Below are 22,874 nucleotides of genomic sequence, written 5' to 3' on the forward strand. Positions count from 1 at the left end.
ACGTTTTGCTACCTGGATTCAGTTTTTTGATTAGTGCTTTGACCTTTAAGTGCATTTAGTTTAGTGTTGTTTAGTTTCTGGAGCCCTGCTTTAATATTTACAAATATTAAAGTAAAATATTTAATGGTTCCTGCTCGGCCGGCTCTGGAAATGCTAATACTGCATTCAGTTTGTTTAGGAAAGACGGCGATCAAAGTTACGTCACAGCTGAATTGTGACTGGAAAACAGTAGGATGTGCTAATAGTTGTGCAGGCAGCAACACAAGCTAATGATTACTGTATGTTTGTTCTCTTAATTTTAATTTCACTTTTTAACTCTCCTGGTTGTTATTCTGATGCGTGACTATAATGTCAGTCGCACATCAAGAACATACCTGGACTGTTGCGTTGATTCTTTCATGCATGTTTGAGTAATCTCCATGGCAACCGTTCAACCAGGGTGGACCTAGCCTCACCTTCGAGGCGAAGCTCCTCCTCTGAGCTGCAGTTTACAAGTTTCCGAGCTTCCACCTCCCTGAATCTCCCCCTCTCAGCTCCTTCAGACTAGCCAGCAGCAATAAGCAAACACCTGGTGGAACTGCTCATCTGCTGAGTCGCCATAGGAGCTACTTTTCAGTACAACGCTGGTAAAAACGCTGTTAAAAGAGGAGAGATGTGATGATGACTTCCTGAAGGCAGAGTTTCAGAAAGGACTTTTTAAAGATACAGAGACTCAATTTACATACCAGATGTATGAATTCCATTTAAACTGAGAACTTCAAATTCTTGCAAATATTACACTTTGAATGGTGCTTAACATCAGGATGCATTATGTAACTCTTCAATCCCAAACTGGTCAATCAGTGACACATTATTTGCTCCCTGCTACTGTAAAATCTTCACCTGTCCACTTTCCTCCAAGAAGGCTGCCTGTGTATCTACTGCAGCACTGAAACAGGAAACTTCCCCTGCAAAACTGCTCAATCAAACCCCAATGATTCACATCCGAACTGAAGTGAAAACTGAAAAGTATCTCTCAGAAGTGGCTTTTTTTGCTATCTCTAACTCTGAATCTGCTCAGCAAATGTGAGGGGGACGTATACAACCCTGCACTGTCGCTCACTGGGGTTTTTATAGTGAGATAAAAGAAAAACCAAGGAGGTTATCTTCCATTCAGCTGACATTCCAAGTCAGACGATGGTGTTGACTGCAGCCCACTAATTGAAGACACATTTGAAAGATGTATCACTACGTGCCAAATGGGCTTTCACCGACCGCCAATCCTGGTGCAAGAGAGCCCTCCAGTGGCAGGGCGCTCTTCAGAAACACAGGCAGGAAGGAGAAATAAAAGACACACGACTTAGCGGAAATGTTACACTTGGACACTTTTCAGTCTAAACCTGAAAGTTTCCGATCTATCATGCTAGCAAATCTGAAAGTTTGACATAATTATGGAGGATTGCAGAGTTATTGCATGTGTATATAAAGTTTTTTAGTAAATATTAGGAAAAAATTTAAGCACAAATTAGCTTCTTGGGTTCAGTGAGGTTTAACCCTGAGACTATTAAACGTGGATTCACATGGTGACGTCCAAACGACATGATCACATACAGGCAGTCGCAGTTTAGCTGCTGCTTTAAAGATTAAAAGGAGGGAAAGTGAAGAAAGGTACTAATGATGTCTGACAAAAACCTCAGAGATTCTTCCTGGGATCCTCTGTGGCCTCTCTTCTTTTGCCTTTCAAGTTGCCAAATAAAAAGCTGGATGCCTGACACAGAGGAAGTTAACTTTAAAAAACGGAGCAGAGATGGAAAAAGGAGGAAAAAAGCCTTGGCACAGAAAAGGCATTTCAGGTCTGAGAGAAAATAGATTGCAGCTGCTGCAGACAAAACCTGAAGAGGAAATGTTTACAACCCCGTGCACCCTGCATAGCTCAGCTGGTGCCAGCAGCACAACCTGAAATCTTACTGGTTTTATATTTAGGGAAAATATAATTTTGACCGTGACAAATGCAATCAGAAACAAAGATGGCTGTCATGATACCGGATATGAATCTCCTCTGTCAGTGTGAGAGGAATAGTCAGGAAACATCGAAATGTACTTTTATGTAAAAAATAAAAGTTGTTTTTAATGGAAGATACAGACTGATGGGTTTTAAACAATGACTGGAAATGCAGCGATCTGATTCAGAGACTCTCAGTTTCTCCAAGTGAGCAACGTTCAGAAACCGCAAGATGGAAAGGAAACATTTTGGCTGGAAAACAGAACTTTATATCACTCAATTAGTTTTTAATGAAACAAGAAGAAAAAGTACATGAATCATCCATCCATCCATCCATCCATCCATCCATCAATTTTTCCATCCTTCCGTCGGTCCATCCATCGTTTTTATTGTCTGTTTTCAGGTCTTCGATTTATAATCTGGCTGCTGTAGAAACAAACATAAGTTTTTTCATTTGTTTGTTTTACCAATCAGCTAAAAAGGACTGAGACCTGAGAAACCTGGTTCTGGAGAAACTTTTAAAATGTGCTGGAGCCTCAAAATTACAGACATCTGATATATATTTTTTTACCAACATCTTTCGAAACACTTTTCCAGGTTATTGCAGACAAACCCTGAAATGGCTTTTCTGATGAGAAATGTCATATTTTGGTGAGAGGGAAACACTGAGTTATGTTTTTCTAATTTTATATTTGTCTGCTTTAATTCACCAAATATCTGGAAGAAAATGAATATAAATAGGACAAGCTGAAAGGACCTGGACTCGCTACATTGGCTGTCAAAGAAGTTATAGATTTATATTGAACATAAGATGTTTTGAATTGAAACTCAATTAAACTGGATGTTAAATTGTTGCCTTCAACATTGCATGAAGAACAGGTTTTCACAGAAATCTGAAACTGTTGCAGTTCCTCCGGGTTTGCACCTAATGGGAATCCTTCAATCATCACCTGGACTGAAAAGCTGAACTTTTATCCTTGTTTTTATAATTTATGATATGGTTGAAAGAAGAAAAAAACTAATCTCAAAGACTCCTTTTAAAAGCTGAAACCAAATTACAGCTTTCACCCTCATCCGTCAGGTCAGCTATTTCTCAAAATTTAGCATGAAAACTGGCAAAGCTGAGCATGTAAAAAAAGGGAAATGTCCGCCCTGATGTCACTCAACGTAGCCGTCCAGTGTAAACACTGAAAGTGGGAAGAATATTGCTCGGTGTAAAACACATCTGTCTTTCAGGCTGTTGGTATCAGGCTTCACGCAGCAGTAAAAACAGGCTGTTTTCAGACGACCTGGTCTCTGCGCTTCACCTGTACGCTCGACGGTCCGAGAGGCTTCAGCAGCCGTCTGGGACTCATCCCTCCTACCACACACCATGAATCACCCCTCAGTGACCCCCGCGGGTTGTAAAATAAGCTGCCACCACATGCCAGGCAGGGGTCAGCCATGTGTCAGCGTCTTGCCTCCGTCAGGACTCAAATACACACTTGTTTGCATTTCTGAACCACTGTCAGACCAGTTTCCTTCCAGCTCTATGTGCTGAACCGCATCTTTTGCTGTGCCTGTCAAAATTATTCACACTCCTTGAACTTCTCTACATTTTTTCACATTGCAACCACAAAGTTTCATGTATTTCTTTTAGGATTTCAAGTGAAACGGCAATACAAAGTATTGCAAAACAGTAAAGTGGAAAGAAAATGGTTCTCAAATAATTTTAAAGGTGATCTATTATTCTTCCTCGAGCAGGTTAGGATAGGTTTATGGGCTAAACAAAACATGTTCATAACATTTTTTGCAGAAAATCAGTCTTAGATATTTGCCTATTTTCAGTTTCTTTCAGAATTAGCTGCTTTAGGGCCTCTTGTTACTTTAAATACAAATAAGTGGCTATTAGTCACGACTTAGCTCATTAACAACATTTAAACTGATATGTAAAAATGGCTGCAAACAGATGTGCAATTATACAACCGTATAAAATCTTTGAATAGCAAAAGTGGAGTCTCCTGAACAACCAACAGGAATGCAGCAAGTGGTTTCGGAATGGTAACAACTTGTCTTTTCCAGCAGCCATTGTACAGGACATAAAGCGGTAAAACTAGCTGGCCAGAAGTCCTGGAGCTCAGCTCTTCAACATAAATCTTTGTTGTCATAATTAGAAAGAGCAAAGAGGAGCTATTATACCAGCAGCAAAAAATTAGCAACTTTTTGAAAAAAGTGCCTCAAAATCAGTACTTTTAGGCCATAACAACAATAAGAAAACATTACAACATCCTGGAGGGAATGTTAGATGCTTCAGAAGACTTGAGATATGATGGAGAAATTTAGGGAATGCCTTTACAAGCCCCTAAACCACATGAAGCTAAACCCAAGTCCAAAACCATAAAAGGCTCTTCAGGAGTCAAACGGAGGCCGGAGCTGCAGTTGTTATGAGTCTGTGGAGAGCTGCTGCAAATAGGAAGCAAATATATTTACAAACAACTGGTTGATAAAGAAACTCAAAGGTGTGGCAGGAGTCTGACCTGTTTTTTGTCATGGTTATTTGTTAACAAAGCTGTTAAGCTTCTGATTAATTATTTAAAACATGTCTTTGTTTAATGAACAAAGTCTTAGTGAGTAAAAAATGAGATTTTTTCCAAAACGACAGGAATATGTTTCCTTTCTAGCAAAATAAAACCAAATGAGAAAATGATATAAGATTTTAAAACAGCACTGTCAGCAACATGATGGAGAAATACATAGTACTTCAAAACATTTCTAATAATCTATTCATCAACTTTTCTCTGCTGCTGCCTTTTGCTTTGTTGATTTTTTTTATGCACATTACAGAACTGACTTTCACACTTCATATTAGGAACTTTGACTTTTACCCTCAGTTTGTGTTAAATAAATGTATATTTCAGAAACTCATTCATGGTGTGTGTGTAGCTGGGTTACATTAGCAACACCCAGTATAAAAACTGACTCCTATAATCCCTTTATGGGTTCAGTGAGGGAATTTCTGCTCCCCATCCTAGTCACAATATTTTCAGTCATACACATGATTTCATTCAACATTAATTGACGGCCACACCTAATGGCATTATTTCCTGGAATTTTATTCTCCTACATTTTTAACTAGGAAGGTCACAATGATATATATATATAAGTTTTTTTTTTTTCTTTCCAGTGAGTTTATTGAGTCAAGATGAGGACATGGATGCAGCTGGGAGAAAATGTTGATATTTGTTTTCAGTACAAAAATCTGGTTAAATCTGCAGTACATGATGAAGAAGGAGCATTTTTACAAATGCAAACCCAAAACTCAGTTTCTCAAAAATCAATCAAATCTGGGCTGATAGATGAGTTCTTGGCAAACAATAATAGCTAGCTAAAATTAGTTTTTCTTCAGAATATTCTGGGCTAAACCGTGCGTGTAGATAAAATATAAACTAATCTCCAAGAGATTACATCCAGTTTCGTGTTGTGAGGATATTTGCGGGGGTTATTTTGAGTGTCCACAGTTCAGAACCGCTTCCTTCTAAACTTCAACACCTAACTCTTGTGTTTACTCACGACACTGTTAAACATTTGTACACCGATCCAAACAGTCTCAAAGGGAAAGCTGAATCCTGTGCCGCTGCTCTGCGATAGCATTTAACCAAGTAGTTTACCTTTTAGAGTAGCAGAGATTAAAGAAAATGATAAATCTGAATCAAACAGATGTACACAGAAATGACATGAAATAAGCAGGTTTTAACTGAACTGGATTGGTGTTTCATCTCTGTGAACATTTTGTCTGTTGATTCAACCTCCAAGCAAACAACTTTTGTAAAGAGAGGAGGAGATTTTCTTTCTAAATGTTCACACAAATGTTTCATAAACAGTTTTTATTCGCAGTAAGTGAAACCTTGACAAACTCATTTAGTCCTCTTACAGTCAGTATACAGTAATATCTGGAGTGCCTAAACTGGCACCACATAATCTATGTTTATACAAGCAAGTGTACAGACGTGTCTGCTAGTCTCCACTTTAACAAGTCTCACTTTTTAATGGGTATATCCTGGTGTTAAATGTCGGTAACGTGTTTTCCCTGGCTGTGATGAAGCCGGGACATAAACATGCTATTCTGGCTGTACCTATAATCGTTCTATTAATAACACCTATAACGTCTGAGTCTCGTTCTGCAGCAGAAGGGTGAAAGAGTATTTACTGTGTGCAAACACAAACCTTTTCCAGCCACCACACGTTGTTAATCTCCCACTACACCTCAGACCTTCACAGCCCATTTGGGTCAGACTGTTTTAGCGCTTTGCAGTCAGAGGGCACGCTGCTGCCGGTGCCACCGGTGTCCCCTGTGGTCCGGGGCGCCACCGCATATCCGGGGACACACCTTTCTGACCAGACGAGCTGTAAAGTCTGCCAACCACGAGCACCAATCTGCAGACTCCTGTTTTCTTTTCATCAGTGCTATCAAGCCCCCTAAAGCACGCTGATGTTGACTTTTAGGGATATTTATGCTCCTGATGATGCACAATATGCTGCCAGATGTTGATAGTTACAGTAGCTGTGATTAACCATAACCATAAAATTGTGCAAATTGAAATTATGAAAATAAATTTGATTAATGGAAACACACCAATTTCGAAAAGAAGTCGAGTTTTTTTGATAAAATGTTTGTTGCTCTTGATAGAGATTTCAGTCATATCCAAATGGATGCATTTTGCAAAACTGCAATGGAAACACTTTTTTTGCGTCACGTGATCAACAACCGGATGATCCTGCTGGCGAAGACGACAGAATACGACAGGAAGTGGTATGAAGATGATGATTCGTTTTGGGGTTTTTCAGATAAAGTGCAGCTCACAGGATCCCACAGTTCATAAAAAGTTGTGTGTCATTGGAAAGTGTTGAATCCACAGATCTTCTGTAAAATCACGACTACAATTTCCCCAAAACGTCGCATAGATATCCGCTCCCACGTGTTAGGGGTTTGTCGCTCCAGTGCCTGAATAAGACTCGAACGTCTCTTCTGATGGCTGATAGATGAATAAATCTCATGATGTGATTTTCATCTAATTTCTTATTTGACAAGTTTGACAACATTAAAATAGAAACGTTTGCACACATTTGTAATGGAAACTTCCGATGACATTGAAAAAACAATTTTGCCTTTGTGGTGTTTCCATTAAATAAGGAATGAAATTAAAGTCGCATGTGAATAAGTCTGTTCACACAATAAGTCATTAGGAAACATGTTGCACGGTTATCCTCCTACTACTTCCTGTTGTCGTCTTCTTCATAGTTTGCACCAGTGGAAACATCCAGTTGTGGATCATGTGACCCATGTGATCCAATTTCGATATGGACAACAAAAGTTATAAAAATAATTGTGCTAAATGTAGCAGAATTCCAAAAATTTGCAAATACAGAAGATTCATTTCGTTCAATCCATTTTGATTGTGGTAAAAAAATCAGTAAGCCTTTAAACATTTACAAATCTTCATAAAAACAGAAAACAATCTGAACTGTTTCTTCCAGGGAGATTATATTTTCTTTTAAATCCAGGTTTCAAAACATCTTTCATATTTGACCTTGTCCACAGTATATGTTATTAAAAACTGCCTTACAGCCTTTATTATGCTAAAAGTTGTGAAATAAAATATATTTGATGGAGAAATGGGGCATCAAAATAGATAGTAGGCTTTGTTTGTATAAATAGATTTGCTTTATTAATAGTAAATTAGTTTCTATCTGTATCTTCAGATAATTTTTTTCTCTAAGTTCTTGGGTAATGCATGACTAGATGGGGCCCTGAGATTTTTAATGTATAGCAAATTATAGATTAATGGGGGAAGATGTTTAGATTGTTGACTTAACCATTTAAATATAAAGTGGACAATTATGTGTTCACCTTTCTCAAAAACAGTGAAAATTAGATATTTGTTTAATTTGAGCTTCATTGATCTTAATGTTGTCGACCTCAGATGATGTTTTAGTTCATATTTATACAGAAATGTCAAAAATCGACCAACATTGAAGGACTACTACACATGTGAAGGATTTGATGACTTTCTCCATGATGAATCAGAAATATTGTTTTTCTCTTGCGCAGTTTTATTGTTCTTTTTTAGCAACATGTGTGCATCAGATGGTTCACACATGAGCCGCTGCTGATCCAAACCAAATTACTTTACAGATTTTCTGATAATTGCTCACAAGAGAAAGCCGAGTGACAAGGAAACAGAAAACCCAGTGATGGTGCTTTAGTGCGGTAAAAAAAGCGTGTTTGTTTGTGTCCTCTGTGCGCCAGCTGAGGATTTACGAGCCAAACAACAAAAGAGAACATTCTCAGGTGCTCCTATTAGCAGTGTTGATTACGAGGTTTTGAAAAATGGACAATTACTGGAAAAATGTGACCAGACAAATTTAAGCACATGTGATGCACATATGGGACAGCAGTAAGAAAAGAAGGGGGAGGGAACTGGAGCTTAATGAATGGGTTTTAGTGAACAATACTGGAAGGAGAACAATGCAGGTTTGGTTTCTTTAAAACAAAGACTGGAAGGCAATCCACAAACATCCAGTAGTAGTTAAAACCTCTGAGTTGAGGAAAGTGGGAGAAGATGGGATGGCTTTAGTCCACAAGGAGGTTCCTGGTATCTGCTGATAGGATTCCCCGCCTACAGGCAGAAAAATAAACTCTGCGTTAGGATGAGAGCAGAAGAGTTTCCTCCACAGATAAAAGTCCTCCAGGAAAAATGTTTGGGCAAGATAAATCCAATAAAATGATGCATGTATAGTGTCAGTGTTTAAACTGGAAATTAAGACTAATTTAATTTGTTTTAATCTGGTATTTAAAGTGATATCTCAGAAAGACCACATAGGTGTAGATAAATGGAAGTGAAAGTGGTGGACATGAAAGTTTTGGCTCATATGAACTGGTGATGCAACAAAAGTTCCCAATAAATAATAATTATTTAAGAAAACTGATTAATCGTGGGTTATCCATTGAAAGTACCTCATAAAATTCACATTAAACAACTTTCAAAATATTCTATATGTTGTCACATAACTACAAACTACGACGTATTTTATGGGGATTTTATGAAACAGTCATTGTTACGCATAATTATGTAGAAGTAAAATGATGCATTGTTTTCATTTTTCACTAATACAAAACTGGACAGTGTGGCATGAAGTATAGTCTCCTGATTCATTTGGCTGCAAACAGATGCACAATTATGCAATCAACCCTTTGGACTTTAGTCAAAACGGCATTTGACAAGCATTCTAACCTCTCGGAAAGTAGAGCCTCCTGTGCAATCAACACGAAGGCAGCAAGTGGTTTCTGGATGGTAAATCAACAACAAAAGACTTCTCTTTTCCAGCAGCCATTGTACAGCGCATACTGCAGTAAAACAAGCTGACAAAATGTGCTGGAGCTCAGCATTGGTTGTGAGATGATGGGCTGGGCTTCGCTTGGATTGCTAACGGGGCTGGGCTCAGGTGAGGTTGCTAGGTAGTGGGGCTGGGGTCAGCTGGGGTTGCTAGGTAACGGGGCAGTGATGTAACAATTCTAGACATCAGAAAACATTAATGTATTGGAAAAAAATGGTTGGATGGGTTTTGTTTTTAGACGCAGTAAAAACCCAAATGGAAATGTAAAAATGTCCAAAATGTGAATTTTGCATAATAGGTCCCCTTTAAGGCTCTTCTAAAGGAGGAAGGGGTTTGCAAATGAACATGTGCTTTCAAAGACGATGTCCTTACTGACCCCATAAAATATATATTTTAGGCTAAGTCTGAGGCTGTTCTTGGAAATGTGATTCAGTCTAATGACTGAGGTCTCATCCTAATCCTAAAAATGCATCCAAACAGCTCTGTTAATACTTAAAACAAATCTGTTTGCCTGACAATTTTCAGACAAAGTTGAGCTCCATGCATGCCAGACCAGGACTTATTGTGACAGCAGACCTCAAAGATGGCATTGCACAATCTGGCACTGGTAACCAAAACCATCAGGGCTCACATAACTGTCGCAGTCGGAGTCAGCAAAATTCTTCAGCCTGGTTGGAGTTTTTAAAAATATTCACTTTCAGGAGCCAAAGAAGTGTGATTGCATGTGGAGGACATCTTATGGAAAAGCACCAGGGGGTAATTCAAACATGACCCCAACAAGTTCAGTTTAATATAAAGCAGCAAATGTCTGAAAGGGGCTTCTGCCATGTCCAGACAATGTGAATCTGCGGTTTCCATAAATCATGTCGGAGCTGGTAATGTGTTTTATCGAGGCTGTTTCCTCCATGTTTCTGACAGTCGCTGCTCCTCCGGAGAAATTTCCGCCCTCGCTCTGCTCTGCAGGAATCGAAAAGGGGGGAAAAACAGTCTGCATCATCTGCTCTCAATCAGAATAATTATCCCAAGAAATGCAATGCAGAGTCTGAGCGAGGTGAGGGGAATGAAGCACAGAGGCTCTTGGCGAGCGCCTCCTCCAGTCATTATTAGTCATTTCTTCGCTGCTTTGGAAGCGGACTGTGAGGAGGCCCAGCGCATCCAGCAGACAGGCAGAGAAAAAGCACAATGAGACTCTGATGCTAAGAGAAGATCAGCCGTCTCTGACGTCTCTGGAAGCCATGAGCATTAGCCTTATGTTCAGAATCGCAGGGTTCCTCTCATCCAGGTAAAACACTGAACAGATCATACGACGAAGAATAAAGTCATAGTATTACGGGAATAAAGTTGTACAAGAATAAAGTAAATTGAGAATTAAATCACAATATTATGAAAATAAACTCATACGACAATAAAGTGATAATATTACCAGAATAAAGTTGATATAGTAAGAAAATAAGGAACAGTTTTACACTTGCATGAGAACAGTTGTATATTGAGAATAAAGTTGTAATATTGCAAGAACAAAGCTATAAAAGTACTTGAATTAACTTGTTTGGGAATAAATGTTATGCGTAAAGTCGTTACGTTACGACTTTATTTTGGTAATATTACTGCATTCTGGTAATATGTGTTTATTCTCTGAATATTATGACTTTATTCTTGATATATTGACTTTATTCTATTATCATGATTTTATTCTCATATTATTACAACTTTATTTTCAGATTATTTTTGACTTTTTTTCATAATATTTTCAGGATATGGATTTTATTCTCACATTATTATGACTTTATTCCTCATATTATTTTGCATTTGTTTAATTTCCCTTTTGGATCATTACAGTATTTTTGATTTTTTTGATTTTTTTTGTATGACTTTATTCTCGTATGATTTTATTTGTATAATTTTATGACTTTATTTCAGCAATACGCCGTCATAAGGAGGATATGAAGGTTTTTCCCAGAGTGGTCAGAAAACTCCTTTGAACATTAAACCCTGCAGGAGGATGAAGTGTTGAGATCCTGTCAGGATTTGATAAAACTTCCTGCAAGAGCTTCTTGGACTTTATTTTTTCCGGCTTGATTGCAAAACAGCTTTTAAACTCAACCCTCAAATATTTTACAGTGAACAACAGACAAATAAAAACCTGGAACAGTTATGTGACTCTGTTGGCCCTTACGTTTTCATTTTAAGAGCATTTTGGCAGAAATACAAGTCCACAGGGGACTGGAAATCACCCTGAGTGAAAAATTATGTTCTGAATTTCTGGTTCAACCCTGAAATTTGAACCAATCTGAAAGATCTGGCACGATTAGATTGGCCAGTTTTATAAGGACGAAAAGCTGCTGCACATTCTCCATAAAATACATATTGATAGTTGGAAATTATATGGAAATACATACAGGTCATCTTGCTCAGATTTGGAATAATTAAAACATCTATCAGAATGAACTCACTATTTTTCATGGTCTTAGCTGAGCGAGTTGAGTTCATTGATTTGATTTAAACCATCTTTTGAGAACTTGGTTAACACCAGATTATTCTAATTAGGTCCAGATATGACAAACTAGCGTCGATCCAAAGTTAAATGAAGTCATAGGCTGATTTTTTTAAAATTGAATTCAAACTTGACTGCAACTGTTAGCCAGAAATTAAGGAGCCAAGTTAAAGCAACCACAGAAAAAAGGCTAATACTCAATTTATTACTTGATTATTACTCAATTTGTTTACAGCTACAATTTGCTTTAACTATTGTATAAGCTCAGAAAATGACTCAAATAAGTAAATTAGCTTCAACTTGTGTCTCTGTTAAGAACGTTTAAGCTATGAAGAAAACATGTTATTGTTTGTGATTAAAATAAACTAGTAAAATAAATATTACATTATGAATACTTCAGCTTTATTGTATTTGTTTCAGTGGTAAATATTCTTATTCCGTTTTATCAGTGAACTTCACTGGCTGTAACAGAGAGATGAAAGGCACAACATTGTCTGTATAAACTGTTGTGTCAACTATTTATTTCTTCCTCAAATTCTACGTTTTTGAAGATGATTTTAGAGTTTGTGTCATTTCTAACTTTAAAAAAAGCCATGAAACTGCAGCTGAGTTATGTTTTGTGTCATTTAAGAAAAATTGTTTAGCTTGAAAAGAATAAAAATCTCTCCCAGAAAAATAACAGCACATTAATCAAACAAGATCAGTCCCTGAAATGATATAAAAATGTGCTGTGTGATCTTCAGGTTACCTGAGTAATGAGCTCCTCATACAACATGTTTGAGGTTTCCACCTGGGAACCCAGATCTGTCACCACGTCTGCATCCAATGATGTTACACTGCATACAAAAACAGGTTTTAGACGTGGCTAAAGGGAAACAAATAACTGTATTTTTATTAACAGCTTAGCAGTGGATTCATATCCACCCACCTGCCAGGCCTCTCTGCTTCCTCTAGAGGGCGCAGGAGACTCTGTGTTGGACTGCCATCATGTGAGCTCTTCTTCTGTTGCCCAACCTTCTTCTCCAAAGTGCTGACCTGATGCAGCAGAGTTTGTCTCTCCTCCATCAGACAGTCTTTGAACCTGTGGAAGACAACAACAACAAAAAATCCACCAATCTTTGGTCACTGACCAGAAAAACTATTTTTACAATACTTTCCAGAAAGTTAAAGGTCTCTTTTCTCGAACACATGGATAACTTTTTTTCTTTCCATGTAGATTTGCTTTTGGTGAAACAAGCAGTGAAGTGTGGTCAGGGGAGGCAGATGAGGCACCTGTAATCCTGATAAGTAAAAATAAGACCATGCAAAGTGAAACAGATGCTAGCAATGATGAGAGTCCACTTGAATTTTCTATACATTGTTTTTATTATTGGTAATTTCAACATTTTTATGGCCAAAATCACTGAATTTACGCATTGGCTAATGAAATACAAGAAGGCCAGGTTGAAGCAGTGCAGTGCCGTGCCTCAACCTTTGGGGGCGCTGTATCACACAAGTGAATGAAACGAGGATTTAGCGCATGTCCATTGCTGTCTGTCTTTGTAGCGCCAATGTACTTGTTTAATTACACATTTTCTACATATGTTGACGTTACACAGTCTGTTTGATATGTTTAATAAATGTGAGCAACTTATTTAGTCTTTCTGGTCGGCTATAAATGTGCAGTGATATGCGCGGCTGAGGCAGAAAGTACCATGCCTCCCTGATAGGGGGCAGTGTTGAGCCCCATGGATACAACAAGTGATCTTCTATGCATTGATAAGAATGAAAACAGTCGAGGGGGAATACAGATAGCAAAACCGTTCTGGGCCACTCTCTTTGGCTGCCAGATTTTTGAAAATTAAAGGAAAATGAGAAACAACAGAATGACAGAGATATTTGTAGAGAAGGATGGGTGCATTGACATCATATGAAATAAAGGTAAGATCACACACGATTTTCTATTTTAATCAGAAAAGAGATAAATCTGCCAAAGGAAACATTCAAATAAATAAATAAAAAAAATGTGACCTTATTAAATATTTTTTTTCATCTTTTCTTGCAATTATAATTAGTGCCTCACCAGTCGTGCACAACACTGGAAAAAAGTCACAAATTATACCTGTCACTTTACCAGTAAAGTATGAGATTATAAGTCAATCATAATTCTACAAAATTCTAGAAAAATGTTCTGTAAGTTCTGCAAAGTTCTAAGTACCAGAAAAATAGTCTGTAAGTTCCAGGAAAGTTTTAAAAGGCAACTTTATAAGTTCATGAAGAACTCTTTAAGGTTCTGTTCGGTCCCATGAAAGCTCTAGCGTTCTTGTTTTTCTGTCATTTGCAATAAACCAAAGATTGTACCATGTGGAATCACAGAAATTTATGTAAGCTCTTCAAATTTTATAAAAAATGTTTGACAAATTACATGGAAAGGTTTACCTTTACTTCACATATTCCAATTTTTTTAACTGTGCCTTTAAAAGCCCATGAACTCGACTTTGTTTCCCTCCAGCTCCTTCATTGTTGTGGTTTACTCTCTCCACTGTCATTAAATTTGTTTACAGGCAGCAGGTTTCTGCTTTTATTAGCCAGGAGAGCGCTGCCCAACTCCCAGCTCAGAGGATTGGATTTATTTTCAGAGGTTTGGGGATGTTAAGAAGGAACACAGTGAAATTAATAATAATCTGAAGGAAGTAGAAGGATTTAGTCAGTGATGTTTCTCTAAATCTGCACATTGTTGGCATGTGTTTTTGCAGCATAATGTGTTGTCAAGACCTTTAGTCTTTAAACAAACTAAAGCATGAGTTTGCCCAACAGTTTTTTTTTACTGTGGATGTGAACTGATATTGGAAATAATCATGTTTTTGGCATAAATCTTACATAAAATACTATGAGAATAGGATCTAACTGTGTTGCCATGTTTGTTTTATTCATGTAAATAATCCCACCTTTTGACACAACGCATCCAGTACTTCTGTTGCTGACAGAGCCACTCGAACTGCTCTGCCGTCTCCTGCAACTTACTCAGGCTCCCTTTATTCTCCTGCTGCAGTTCCTTCACCTTTAAAATACATTTTAAATAAATAAACGTGATCATTTTTATTTCCCCCTGATACCAGGATGTGATCAAAACAATAAACTCAGGAAGCAGTGATTATTGCAAACTGCAAATATAGATTAGAATAACGACTTGTCATGCAGAAAGATGAGTTAGAGCGGCGGAGTCTGACATAATCTTCAATTCCCAGGGCCTTTGCAATATTTCCCCGGCTTGATCCCCTGCTAATAAATGATCTCATTAAGTTTTCACTGACTCTGCGGTCTGCTCCGCTGTTCTCCAGGCCATCTGCGGATGTCTCAAAGGAAAGTTAATTACATAACCGGATTGTTTGCTGCTTGATGGACTGGTTGAAGCCGAGGCCAACACAGGGGCCGGTCTTTGAAGCTCACAGTGAATAATAAAAACCATAAATCTACACGTTCCACAAATATACAGATGCACTAAAGCAAACCCAACACCAGTAAAGTCTCGGAAGTTGACATTTTAAAAAAATATATGTCTGTGGTATAAATTTGAGCCCTGAGCAAACAGGTTTCATTATAATTATTTCCTCCATAAAACAGTCTAAATTAACTGTAAAATTGTAAAAGTTCTGCTAATTGCTGATTGTTTCATGTTGAATAACGTGTCCCTATTCTGACATCTGGTGGACAAGAATGGCATTGCAATTCCAACACTGAAGATTTTTTTCACAAAAAGTGGCTTTGTTTATAAAATTAACTACTGAAACTGAATGCTCTGCAAAAATACAAAATCTTTGTTTAATTTAGTGTTTAGTTTATAGTGAGAATATCAGTGCACACAAAGACAAAACCAGCTTACAAGTAACTTTTAAGAAACATCAAATGATTTAAATGAATAATTCCTTAGTATTAATTTTAAAAAGTATTTGTTCCATTGACAGATTATTTCACTTATAACATGAGGAAAATCTTGTTATAAGTGAAATGTTTGCCAGTGAGCCTAGTTCAATTTTAAGAAATTATTAACTTTGTGTCACTTGTAAGATAATTTAGTCATATTTCAAGTGCACTAAAATATCTGCACTAGAAACTAGATTAAAAATACTTGGTAGGATTTTATGTTGTGCAACGTGTAAAGACTCCAAGTCTTCCTCTAAGAATCATTTCTTCAGATTTTGCTTCCAAAGGAAAATATTTTATTTTTTTGTGGGAAACCTCACTGTTGTTTAGAAAGATGTACAGAAAGGATCTCACCTCCTCCAGATGAGTTTTGCGGAGATCCCTCAGCTCTTCTGTCAGACCGTCGTTGGTTTCCTGCAGCTCCTTCAGCTGCACCAGCTTACTGCTCATAGCAACCACAAAACACAGATATACATTTGTTTTTCAGATATGGTACCCAAGCTTCTTGTTTTCAGTTGAATACAATGAAAAAATTAATTAAATTTAACATGCACAATGCTAATGTTCAATTGCTAGGAGCTAGCAGAATTTGATGAAACATAAAAACAGAATTAAGTGAACTTTAGTTTATTAACAGTTGCAGGTTTTTATTACTATTTTTATTTAAAGTCCAGTAAATCAATAAGGAAGGTGACAAAGGAGAGTGCAAGAAGGTCCAAAATGTTTTTCTTAGGGCTGGACAATATGGCTGCAAAAGGTATTATAATAAAATTGTTTCATATCAGTCGACATTGATAATTATGTATTTGTTTTTTGTTTTAAATATCTGAAATACTATGGATCTGGTGGCGTAACCTCTTCTGATTTATCCAGTTTCCACTCCACACCGTTGTTTTTTTATTATTTAAGCAGGTATGAGGCACAGTGGTGAAGCCTTAAACTGCTACATGTTACTCAACAGGTTGTTGCTAGGTAACCAAGGAGTGAGTGAGTTGCTAGGTAACCAGAGTTAGTGCATTAGTTGATTTCACCAACCTTAGTTAGCTAGCCGTGAAAGGTTGAACAGCTAAAGCCTGTCCTCTGCCTACATCTCCCAGAATGCTGTGCGGTTCTGGATCAGTGTTCATTGAAATCATTGAATATTGTATGAAATGTATTACTTTTTGATATCGATCACATATCTACTGTGATTTATGTAGTTATTGATTTATTTTCCAACCCTAGTTTTTCTGAAGGTTTTTTTTAAACCTCAGATCTGGTTTCCGACTTGAATTAGGATGCCCCAACCAAATGAGATAAAAGAACAAAACCACTGTGATCAGAGAACAGTTCTTCAACTTTAAGTCAGGTACTGTTGAACATTTGCATAAAACATGTGGTCTCTCAATTCATGTTGGATATCGTTACCGATCACATGAAAGGCATTTGATAGCCAGGGATGAGCAGTTTGTTCTCAGAATAAAGAATAAATGCTGAAAAGCTGCTGAATAAACTCTTACAGGAGCAGCATTAGAGTCCAACATGGCGTAGCAAAGAAGGCGTGAGCAAAGCAACCTGAGGTCGAACTAAAGCCTCGACATCTTAAAATCAATCAAGGTTTTTAATTAATGTTTCGTTGTGTTTTTAATCAGATTACTTCTGCATGAAATTCTTGACCAGAACTTCCTGGCAGGAGAGATGTTGCACCGCAACGTTTCTGGTTAAATAAAATTTAAAAAGGCAAAAAAGAACAGTCAGAAACTGCAAAGTGTTACAAACACATTTCTGACGGTGTCTGAGTGCCCATGGCAAAAACACACTCCAGCTAGGGATGTAAGAATCACAATACATCATTAAAACCAAAAATAAATCTAAACAGTAAACCTTTTGCAGATGATGTCTCTTTCATCTGTTTTCCCAAAAATATCCTGCTAGAAAAAAATGTGACATAAATCAAACTGCAGGATTTAATTAGACAAAGCAAATGACAGCTATTTTTCTGACAATTTTACATTTTATAGTTTGTTTTAATTCATTTGAAAAATAAAGAGTGTTTTAAAGCCTGTAGTTTTTTAGGGTAGCTGATTTACAGCTTGATTCAGTTTAGTTTTCACTAAATGGATGTGCTCTTCTCCGGCTGTTTGAACTTGTTTAGTTAAAACAGCTGGAGAGACACAAAGGAATGTGCTGGAATCAGCCAAAAATTCAATATTTGGATGAACAGTAATGACATGATGAAGTACTGGAGAATGCATTAAAGAGAGCCAAAATTACTTTTCTAAAAACAAAATAGCAGCTTTACCTTTTCTTAGCTCTCCTGTAATAAACTCTGGTGTAAAGGTGATTATAGATCAGATTAAAGGTGATTAAGGGTGTTTTCATCATCCCTGTTAGTCCAGGTTCAACTGGGGACGTTTGTTACATTTCCAGCTGCTGTGGTTCACTTTCACACTGCACTGTCAAACCAACCAAACCCTTTGAAAAACCCGTTCATCTCCTCGCCTGTGGTGGTACTGCACCAACAACCTCTGAAGGAAACAATACAAAAACTTCAGAAGAAGACATGAGCGCAACTTCTTTCTTTGCGAAATGTAAACAAAAATGGAGTAGTGTCAAATTTGAGAGATTGTAGGATTTATCTTTTGTCTTTGGCAGAAGACCACGAGTCATTACTCTCGGTTTGGTTGTATTTACCCAGAATGCCCTGCGCTGCGGTCCACTTCCTGGTTTTGGACAGGTCTCCGACCTGCCTGGTGTTCACATATGCATTTGAACTGCACCAGATTTCACTTCAGCTGAACATAGACTTTGGTTTCTAGGCGGACCAGAGTTCGCTTTTTGGGTCCACATCAAAGTTTGGTTGTGCATTGACACTTCGCCAAACAAACTGGTATTTCTAGACAAACGAACCAGAGTTCGGTTAAAACAGACTAAACAAGGCTAGTGTGAACGCACCCTAAGTTTGTCTGCGCTTACAACCAAATTTCAGAAGCAAAAGGAGCTGAAGTGCGTGTACCTGCGCAGCTCTGCATGCAGTCTGTCCGTCAGCGCTGCTCGGCACTGGGCCTCAGCGTGCAGCTCCTCCACCAGGCCCTCCAGCTGCACCTCAGAGCTTTGCAGACACACCAACTCTGAGTTGACCTGCTGCAGCAGCTCCACATCCCGACGACTCTCCTCTGCCAGCAGGACCATCCGTTGCTGCAGGACGTCCACCAGGTTCTGCAGGAGACACTGAAGGACATGAGTAACACTCATTCCTGCAGCGTATTCAGCAGATTTAATTGTGATTCGGTGGAGACTTTGAGATTTCACTAACATATCATCACAACTAATTAAATAAGTGACATAAAAGAGCCTTAAAGTCTAAGTGAATGGGACAAGCCTCAACCTGATGTAGAGTTTGTTTAGAACGTCAGAGTCACTTTTCAAGGTGTAAGATTTAAAAAGCTTTTTTTTCTGCATGACTTCTTGACAAGAATTTTCTGTGTATTCAGTGCAAACTTTGATGCTTGGTAGAATGTTACAGATACTTGAAATAATGAGACCAACATTTTAAGATTTTACTGCATTAACATCCTAATCTACTGTGATAAAATGAAGTAGAACTTTAATAAAATTCAAAGAACGTTTTATGCTTAAACAGTGAGCAAATTTCTTTAAAAGGAACTTTTAATTAACTTTGTTAATTTCATTGAAAAATACAGATTTCTTCAGTTTCATCTTTTTTGTCATACTTATAAATATTAGACACAGATAACCTAATTAAACTCAAAATGCAGTTTTCAGGTGATCTGTTCACGTATTCAAGAAAAAGCAGCAACCTGGTTCTGTAATTTTTACCAGGGATGCCAACAAATGTGGAGGGAACTAAATATCTCTAGAGTGAATTAATATTTTCTTCAATGAATAAGTTTTTCTTAAAGTTCATCTAGACTTTTATTGTAATTTCACAAGTTTGAGCTTCAATAAGAGCAAAGATACCCCAAACAAACCTAAAAAACATGGCAAGATTTAATGTGAGGGTTTAAAATGAAAGCTGCATCATCTGACAGTGATTCTCCATCAGGGAGAACTTCATGAATCCACCTGCTGCTGACGGATCCTGCAGATGAGCTGGTCCTGGTTCATCCTGAGCTCCAGGTTCAGCTGCTCCTGATGCAGGAGACGAGTGGTCACAGCGTCCAGTTCATTCTGCAGCTTCCTCTCCTTCTCTCTGGACACCAGAAATTCTCTTTCCAGCACTGCTGCAGCGAAAGAAAGACAACACCACAGTCAGTTTAACACACCCAAAGATGGTGCAAGTAAGCAGCTTTATTGTTCTTAGAAAGTAACACAAGATAAGGCAAGTTTGTTGCTTTTCAACGCGTTTTACAAAGACACTGATGTTTCATGATGATATGTGAGATGTAGACATAAATGTGAAAAAATAAAATCCTTCATTCAGTGTCGCCTTGCTTATTGAAGAAGAGGGATTCCCTGAAAAGTTAGCAACTTGTCTGGCCTTCTTTAGACTGATAACTTTTTAACAATTTGCATTGAATTGAATTTGCCACCATGATTTTTCACCCTCTTTTGATCAGATCCACTTAAACGCTAAATGGATTCATTTTAGCTAACCGTTATGCTGCATTAATGTGTTTCTGATGGTGAGAAACGGTTTCAAAGGCAAATCAATGGGTAAATTAAATCGTATTGGAATGTAACTTAATTTTAATCTTTCTGTAAGACAGGATTGAATTAATTATATATTTCTGAATTTAAATGCCATTTATTTCTCATGTCAAATGTGTTGAGAGGATAGTTGTTGTGAATTGGCGCTAAATGAATGAACTAAATCAAACTGAATCTGACACACAAGTAACTTATTAATTGCTTTCCCAATGTTAAGAATGAAAAAAAAATGTTTTGGCAAAGATTAAGATTTAAAAGATAATTAAAATATGGAGTGATTGAAAACTATAAAGGAGCTTGAATATTTAAAATCTGATTGATGGCAATTAAACTACTTCTGTGTTTTGCTTGGATTTAATTGTTGATTCTCTGTATTTTGCTAAAGCTATAAAAAGTGGAAATGGTTTATTTTTGTAAACCATTTATAAGATGAATAACTCACACAGCTCACATATGCCTTAAAGTTTAGAAAACAAGGATGTACATTGCAAAAACGTTTTTGTATTTTTATCCAGTTTCTATAGTAAATAATGTAGTACAGTTGAAATAAGAGGAAAAAAAACTTACAGGTGAACATTTCTAACATTCCTAGAAAATGTTATTCATTAAAAGCTGTTTTATAATTTGCTTTAAATGTGTTAATTTGTGTAATCAGGTTGTTGTGTGTTGCAGATTTCTGAAATGAGATCTGGATCTCAGTGGGGGTTTACCTGGTTAAATAAAGAAAAGAAAAAGTAGCTTTTCATATACTGTATTTTCCGCACTATAAGGCGCACCTAAACACCTTCAATTTCCTCAAAAGCCGACAGTGCGCCTTATAATCCGGTGCGCCTTATATATGGACCAATATTGAGCCACAACAGGTCGAGCAACTATGATAAGTAGCCCCCGACTTCATTTTCGCCTGTAGAAGAAGAAGCGCGCGGTGCATGCTGGGATAGTTGTCAGAACGCTGGTTTGTTAATAAAGTTTGACTGATCTATCTACCTACCAGCCGTCTAGAATCAGGTCGTCTGCAGGTCATTTAGCACCACGTTCTCCACGAACATGCTGTGCGCGAACAGAGAAGGGTGACCATCGTCCGGCCACGCCCCGGCCCAGTCGGAAGGCTTTCCTCGCCGACTGGAGTCGGACTGTTTTGTTGACATTCGCTTTAGTGCAGCTCCACCTAGTGGATGCATAACGCAACTCCAGCCTCTACTGTAGCATCTATTCTATGCGCCTTATAATGTGGTGCATTATAAGGCGCTAGAATATTTTTAAAAAAGTTTTAAAATAGGCCATTCATTAAAGGTGCGCCTTATAATCCGGTGTGCCATATAGTGCGGAAAATACGTTATATATGTTTTAAGTAAATAATCTCTTAATGCTAATGGAAAAAGTACACATTGTCTTGCTTAGTGAAAAAAATCTACAAGTGCTTTTCCACCAATATCATGGAATTATTGATTTAAAACAAGCTCTTATAGCTGAAAGTTTACTTGTAAGTTTATTTGTTTTATTTCAAGTGTACTAAAATATTTGCACTAGAAACTCGACCAAAAATACTTGGTAAGATTTTGTATTTTTGCAGTCTACACTTTACATCCAGTAATCATCCAGTTTTCATCTGAAAGTCTCGACCTGCATGACTTACCCTTGTCATGAGCCAGGCGGGTGCATTTGGCGGTCAGGTACTGGATCTGACTGTAGTCCTCGTCCCTCTGGGCTCTGAAAAACCTCTTCATTGCTTGTCTGTCCATTCCCGACTGCTCCAGATCTAAAACTCTCCCATCCTGGTCCTTTCGGGTTGCGAGGCGTGGGTGTGCCGCGTGGTCAGGAAGGACACGGTGTGCACATTTCCAGCAATGTTCAACTCCTCACAGGTCTTAAAGGAAGCTCATACCTGCAGTGGGCGGGTTGCTGCAAACACTGGGTTTTGTCTTGCTTGAATCATAAGAAAGCTACAACGTCACTTGTTTCAATCCTACAATTATAGATGTGATTTGATGCTACATGCAAATCTACAGAGAAATTGTTGCTACAGGCAGAGAAAGGGCTGAAAGAGTCGGGCAAGTTGAGTCTAGCAGCAGGTTTGAAAGCTGCAGCCTCAGGTCAGAGATTCATGATATGGGATTGAACAAAAAAAACTAAACCTACACTGAAAACAAGATTTAAAATGTATTATTGTTGTGTAACATTGTAGAAAGACTTGAGGTTAGGTTATTTTTTCACCATTTTAGCAACAGATGTTTTGCTACAATTCAACCCCTGATGTAAATATTTCATAACTTGCTGCCACTAAACTATGTCTCTGTTATGTGAATCCATGTTATCTGCAGTCGGGAGAACATTTCTAGGAATGGTTTAACCTGCTGGCACTTATTCACTTCAACACCTGGTCGTTAAAGTGAGAAAATGTAAAGATTTTTCTGATAAAACAGAGAAAATTCTGATCAGTCCATTAAAAAATAAGTTCAAAATGTGAGAAAT

At 37.7% G+C, this 22,874-nt stretch overlaps 1 protein-coding gene across 3 annotated transcripts; it reads right to left on the minus strand.

Annotated features, from left to right (window-relative positions):
- Window positions 1–7,492: 7,492 nt before the first annotated feature.
- LOC103152175 (cingulin) lies at window positions 7,493–22,820 on the minus strand. 3 transcript variants are annotated; one of them, XM_016660931.1, is made up of 8 exons: window positions 22,039–22,817; window positions 19,818–19,972; window positions 18,748–18,950; window positions 16,107–16,194; window positions 14,777–14,889; window positions 12,778–12,930; window positions 12,598–12,685; window positions 7,493–8,637 (listed from the first exon to the last, which is right to left on the minus strand). In XM_016660931.1, exons 1-8 carry the CDS (start codon window positions 22,142–22,144, stop codon window positions 8,548–8,550), a joined length of 996 nt encoding a protein of 331 aa, XP_016516417.1. In that variant the 5' UTR covers window positions 22,145–22,817; the 3' UTR covers window positions 7,493–8,547. The 3 variants fall into 3 exon arrangements, with proteins under 3 accessions (XP_016516417.1, XP_007572602.1, XP_007572603.1); XM_007572540.2 differs by having other exon boundaries at window positions 19,818–19,975; XM_007572541.2 differs by lacking the exons at window positions 7,493–8,637; window positions 12,598–12,685 and having other exon boundaries at window positions 12,838–13,129; window positions 19,818–19,975; window positions 22,039–22,820.
- Window positions 22,821–22,874: the final 54 nt, after the last annotated feature.

Source organism: Poecilia formosa, unplaced genomic scaffold, assembly GCF_000485575.1.
Source record: "Poecilia formosa unplaced genomic scaffold, Poecilia_formosa-5.1.2 Scaffold303, whole genome shotgun sequence".
In the NCBI taxonomy this organism is placed as follows: Eukaryota; Metazoa; Chordata; class Actinopteri; order Cyprinodontiformes; family Poeciliidae; genus Poecilia; species Poecilia formosa.

Excerpts from the sequence above, each read along its gene's own strand:
- LOC103152175 (XM_007572540.2), bottom strand. The coding sequence starts at position 22,144 with ATGGACAGACAAGCAATGAAGAGGTTTTTCAGAGCCCAGAGGGACGAG. Across the intron at positions 12,931-14,776 it reads TGGATGCGTTGTGTCAAAAG|GTTCAAAGACTGTCTGATGG; the intron begins GTGGGATTATTT and ends TGTCTTCCACAG. Across the intron at positions 12,686-12,777 it reads GAAGCAGAGAGGCCTGGCAG|TGTAACATCATTGGATGCAG; the intron begins GTGGGTGGATAT and ends TTTTGTATGCAG.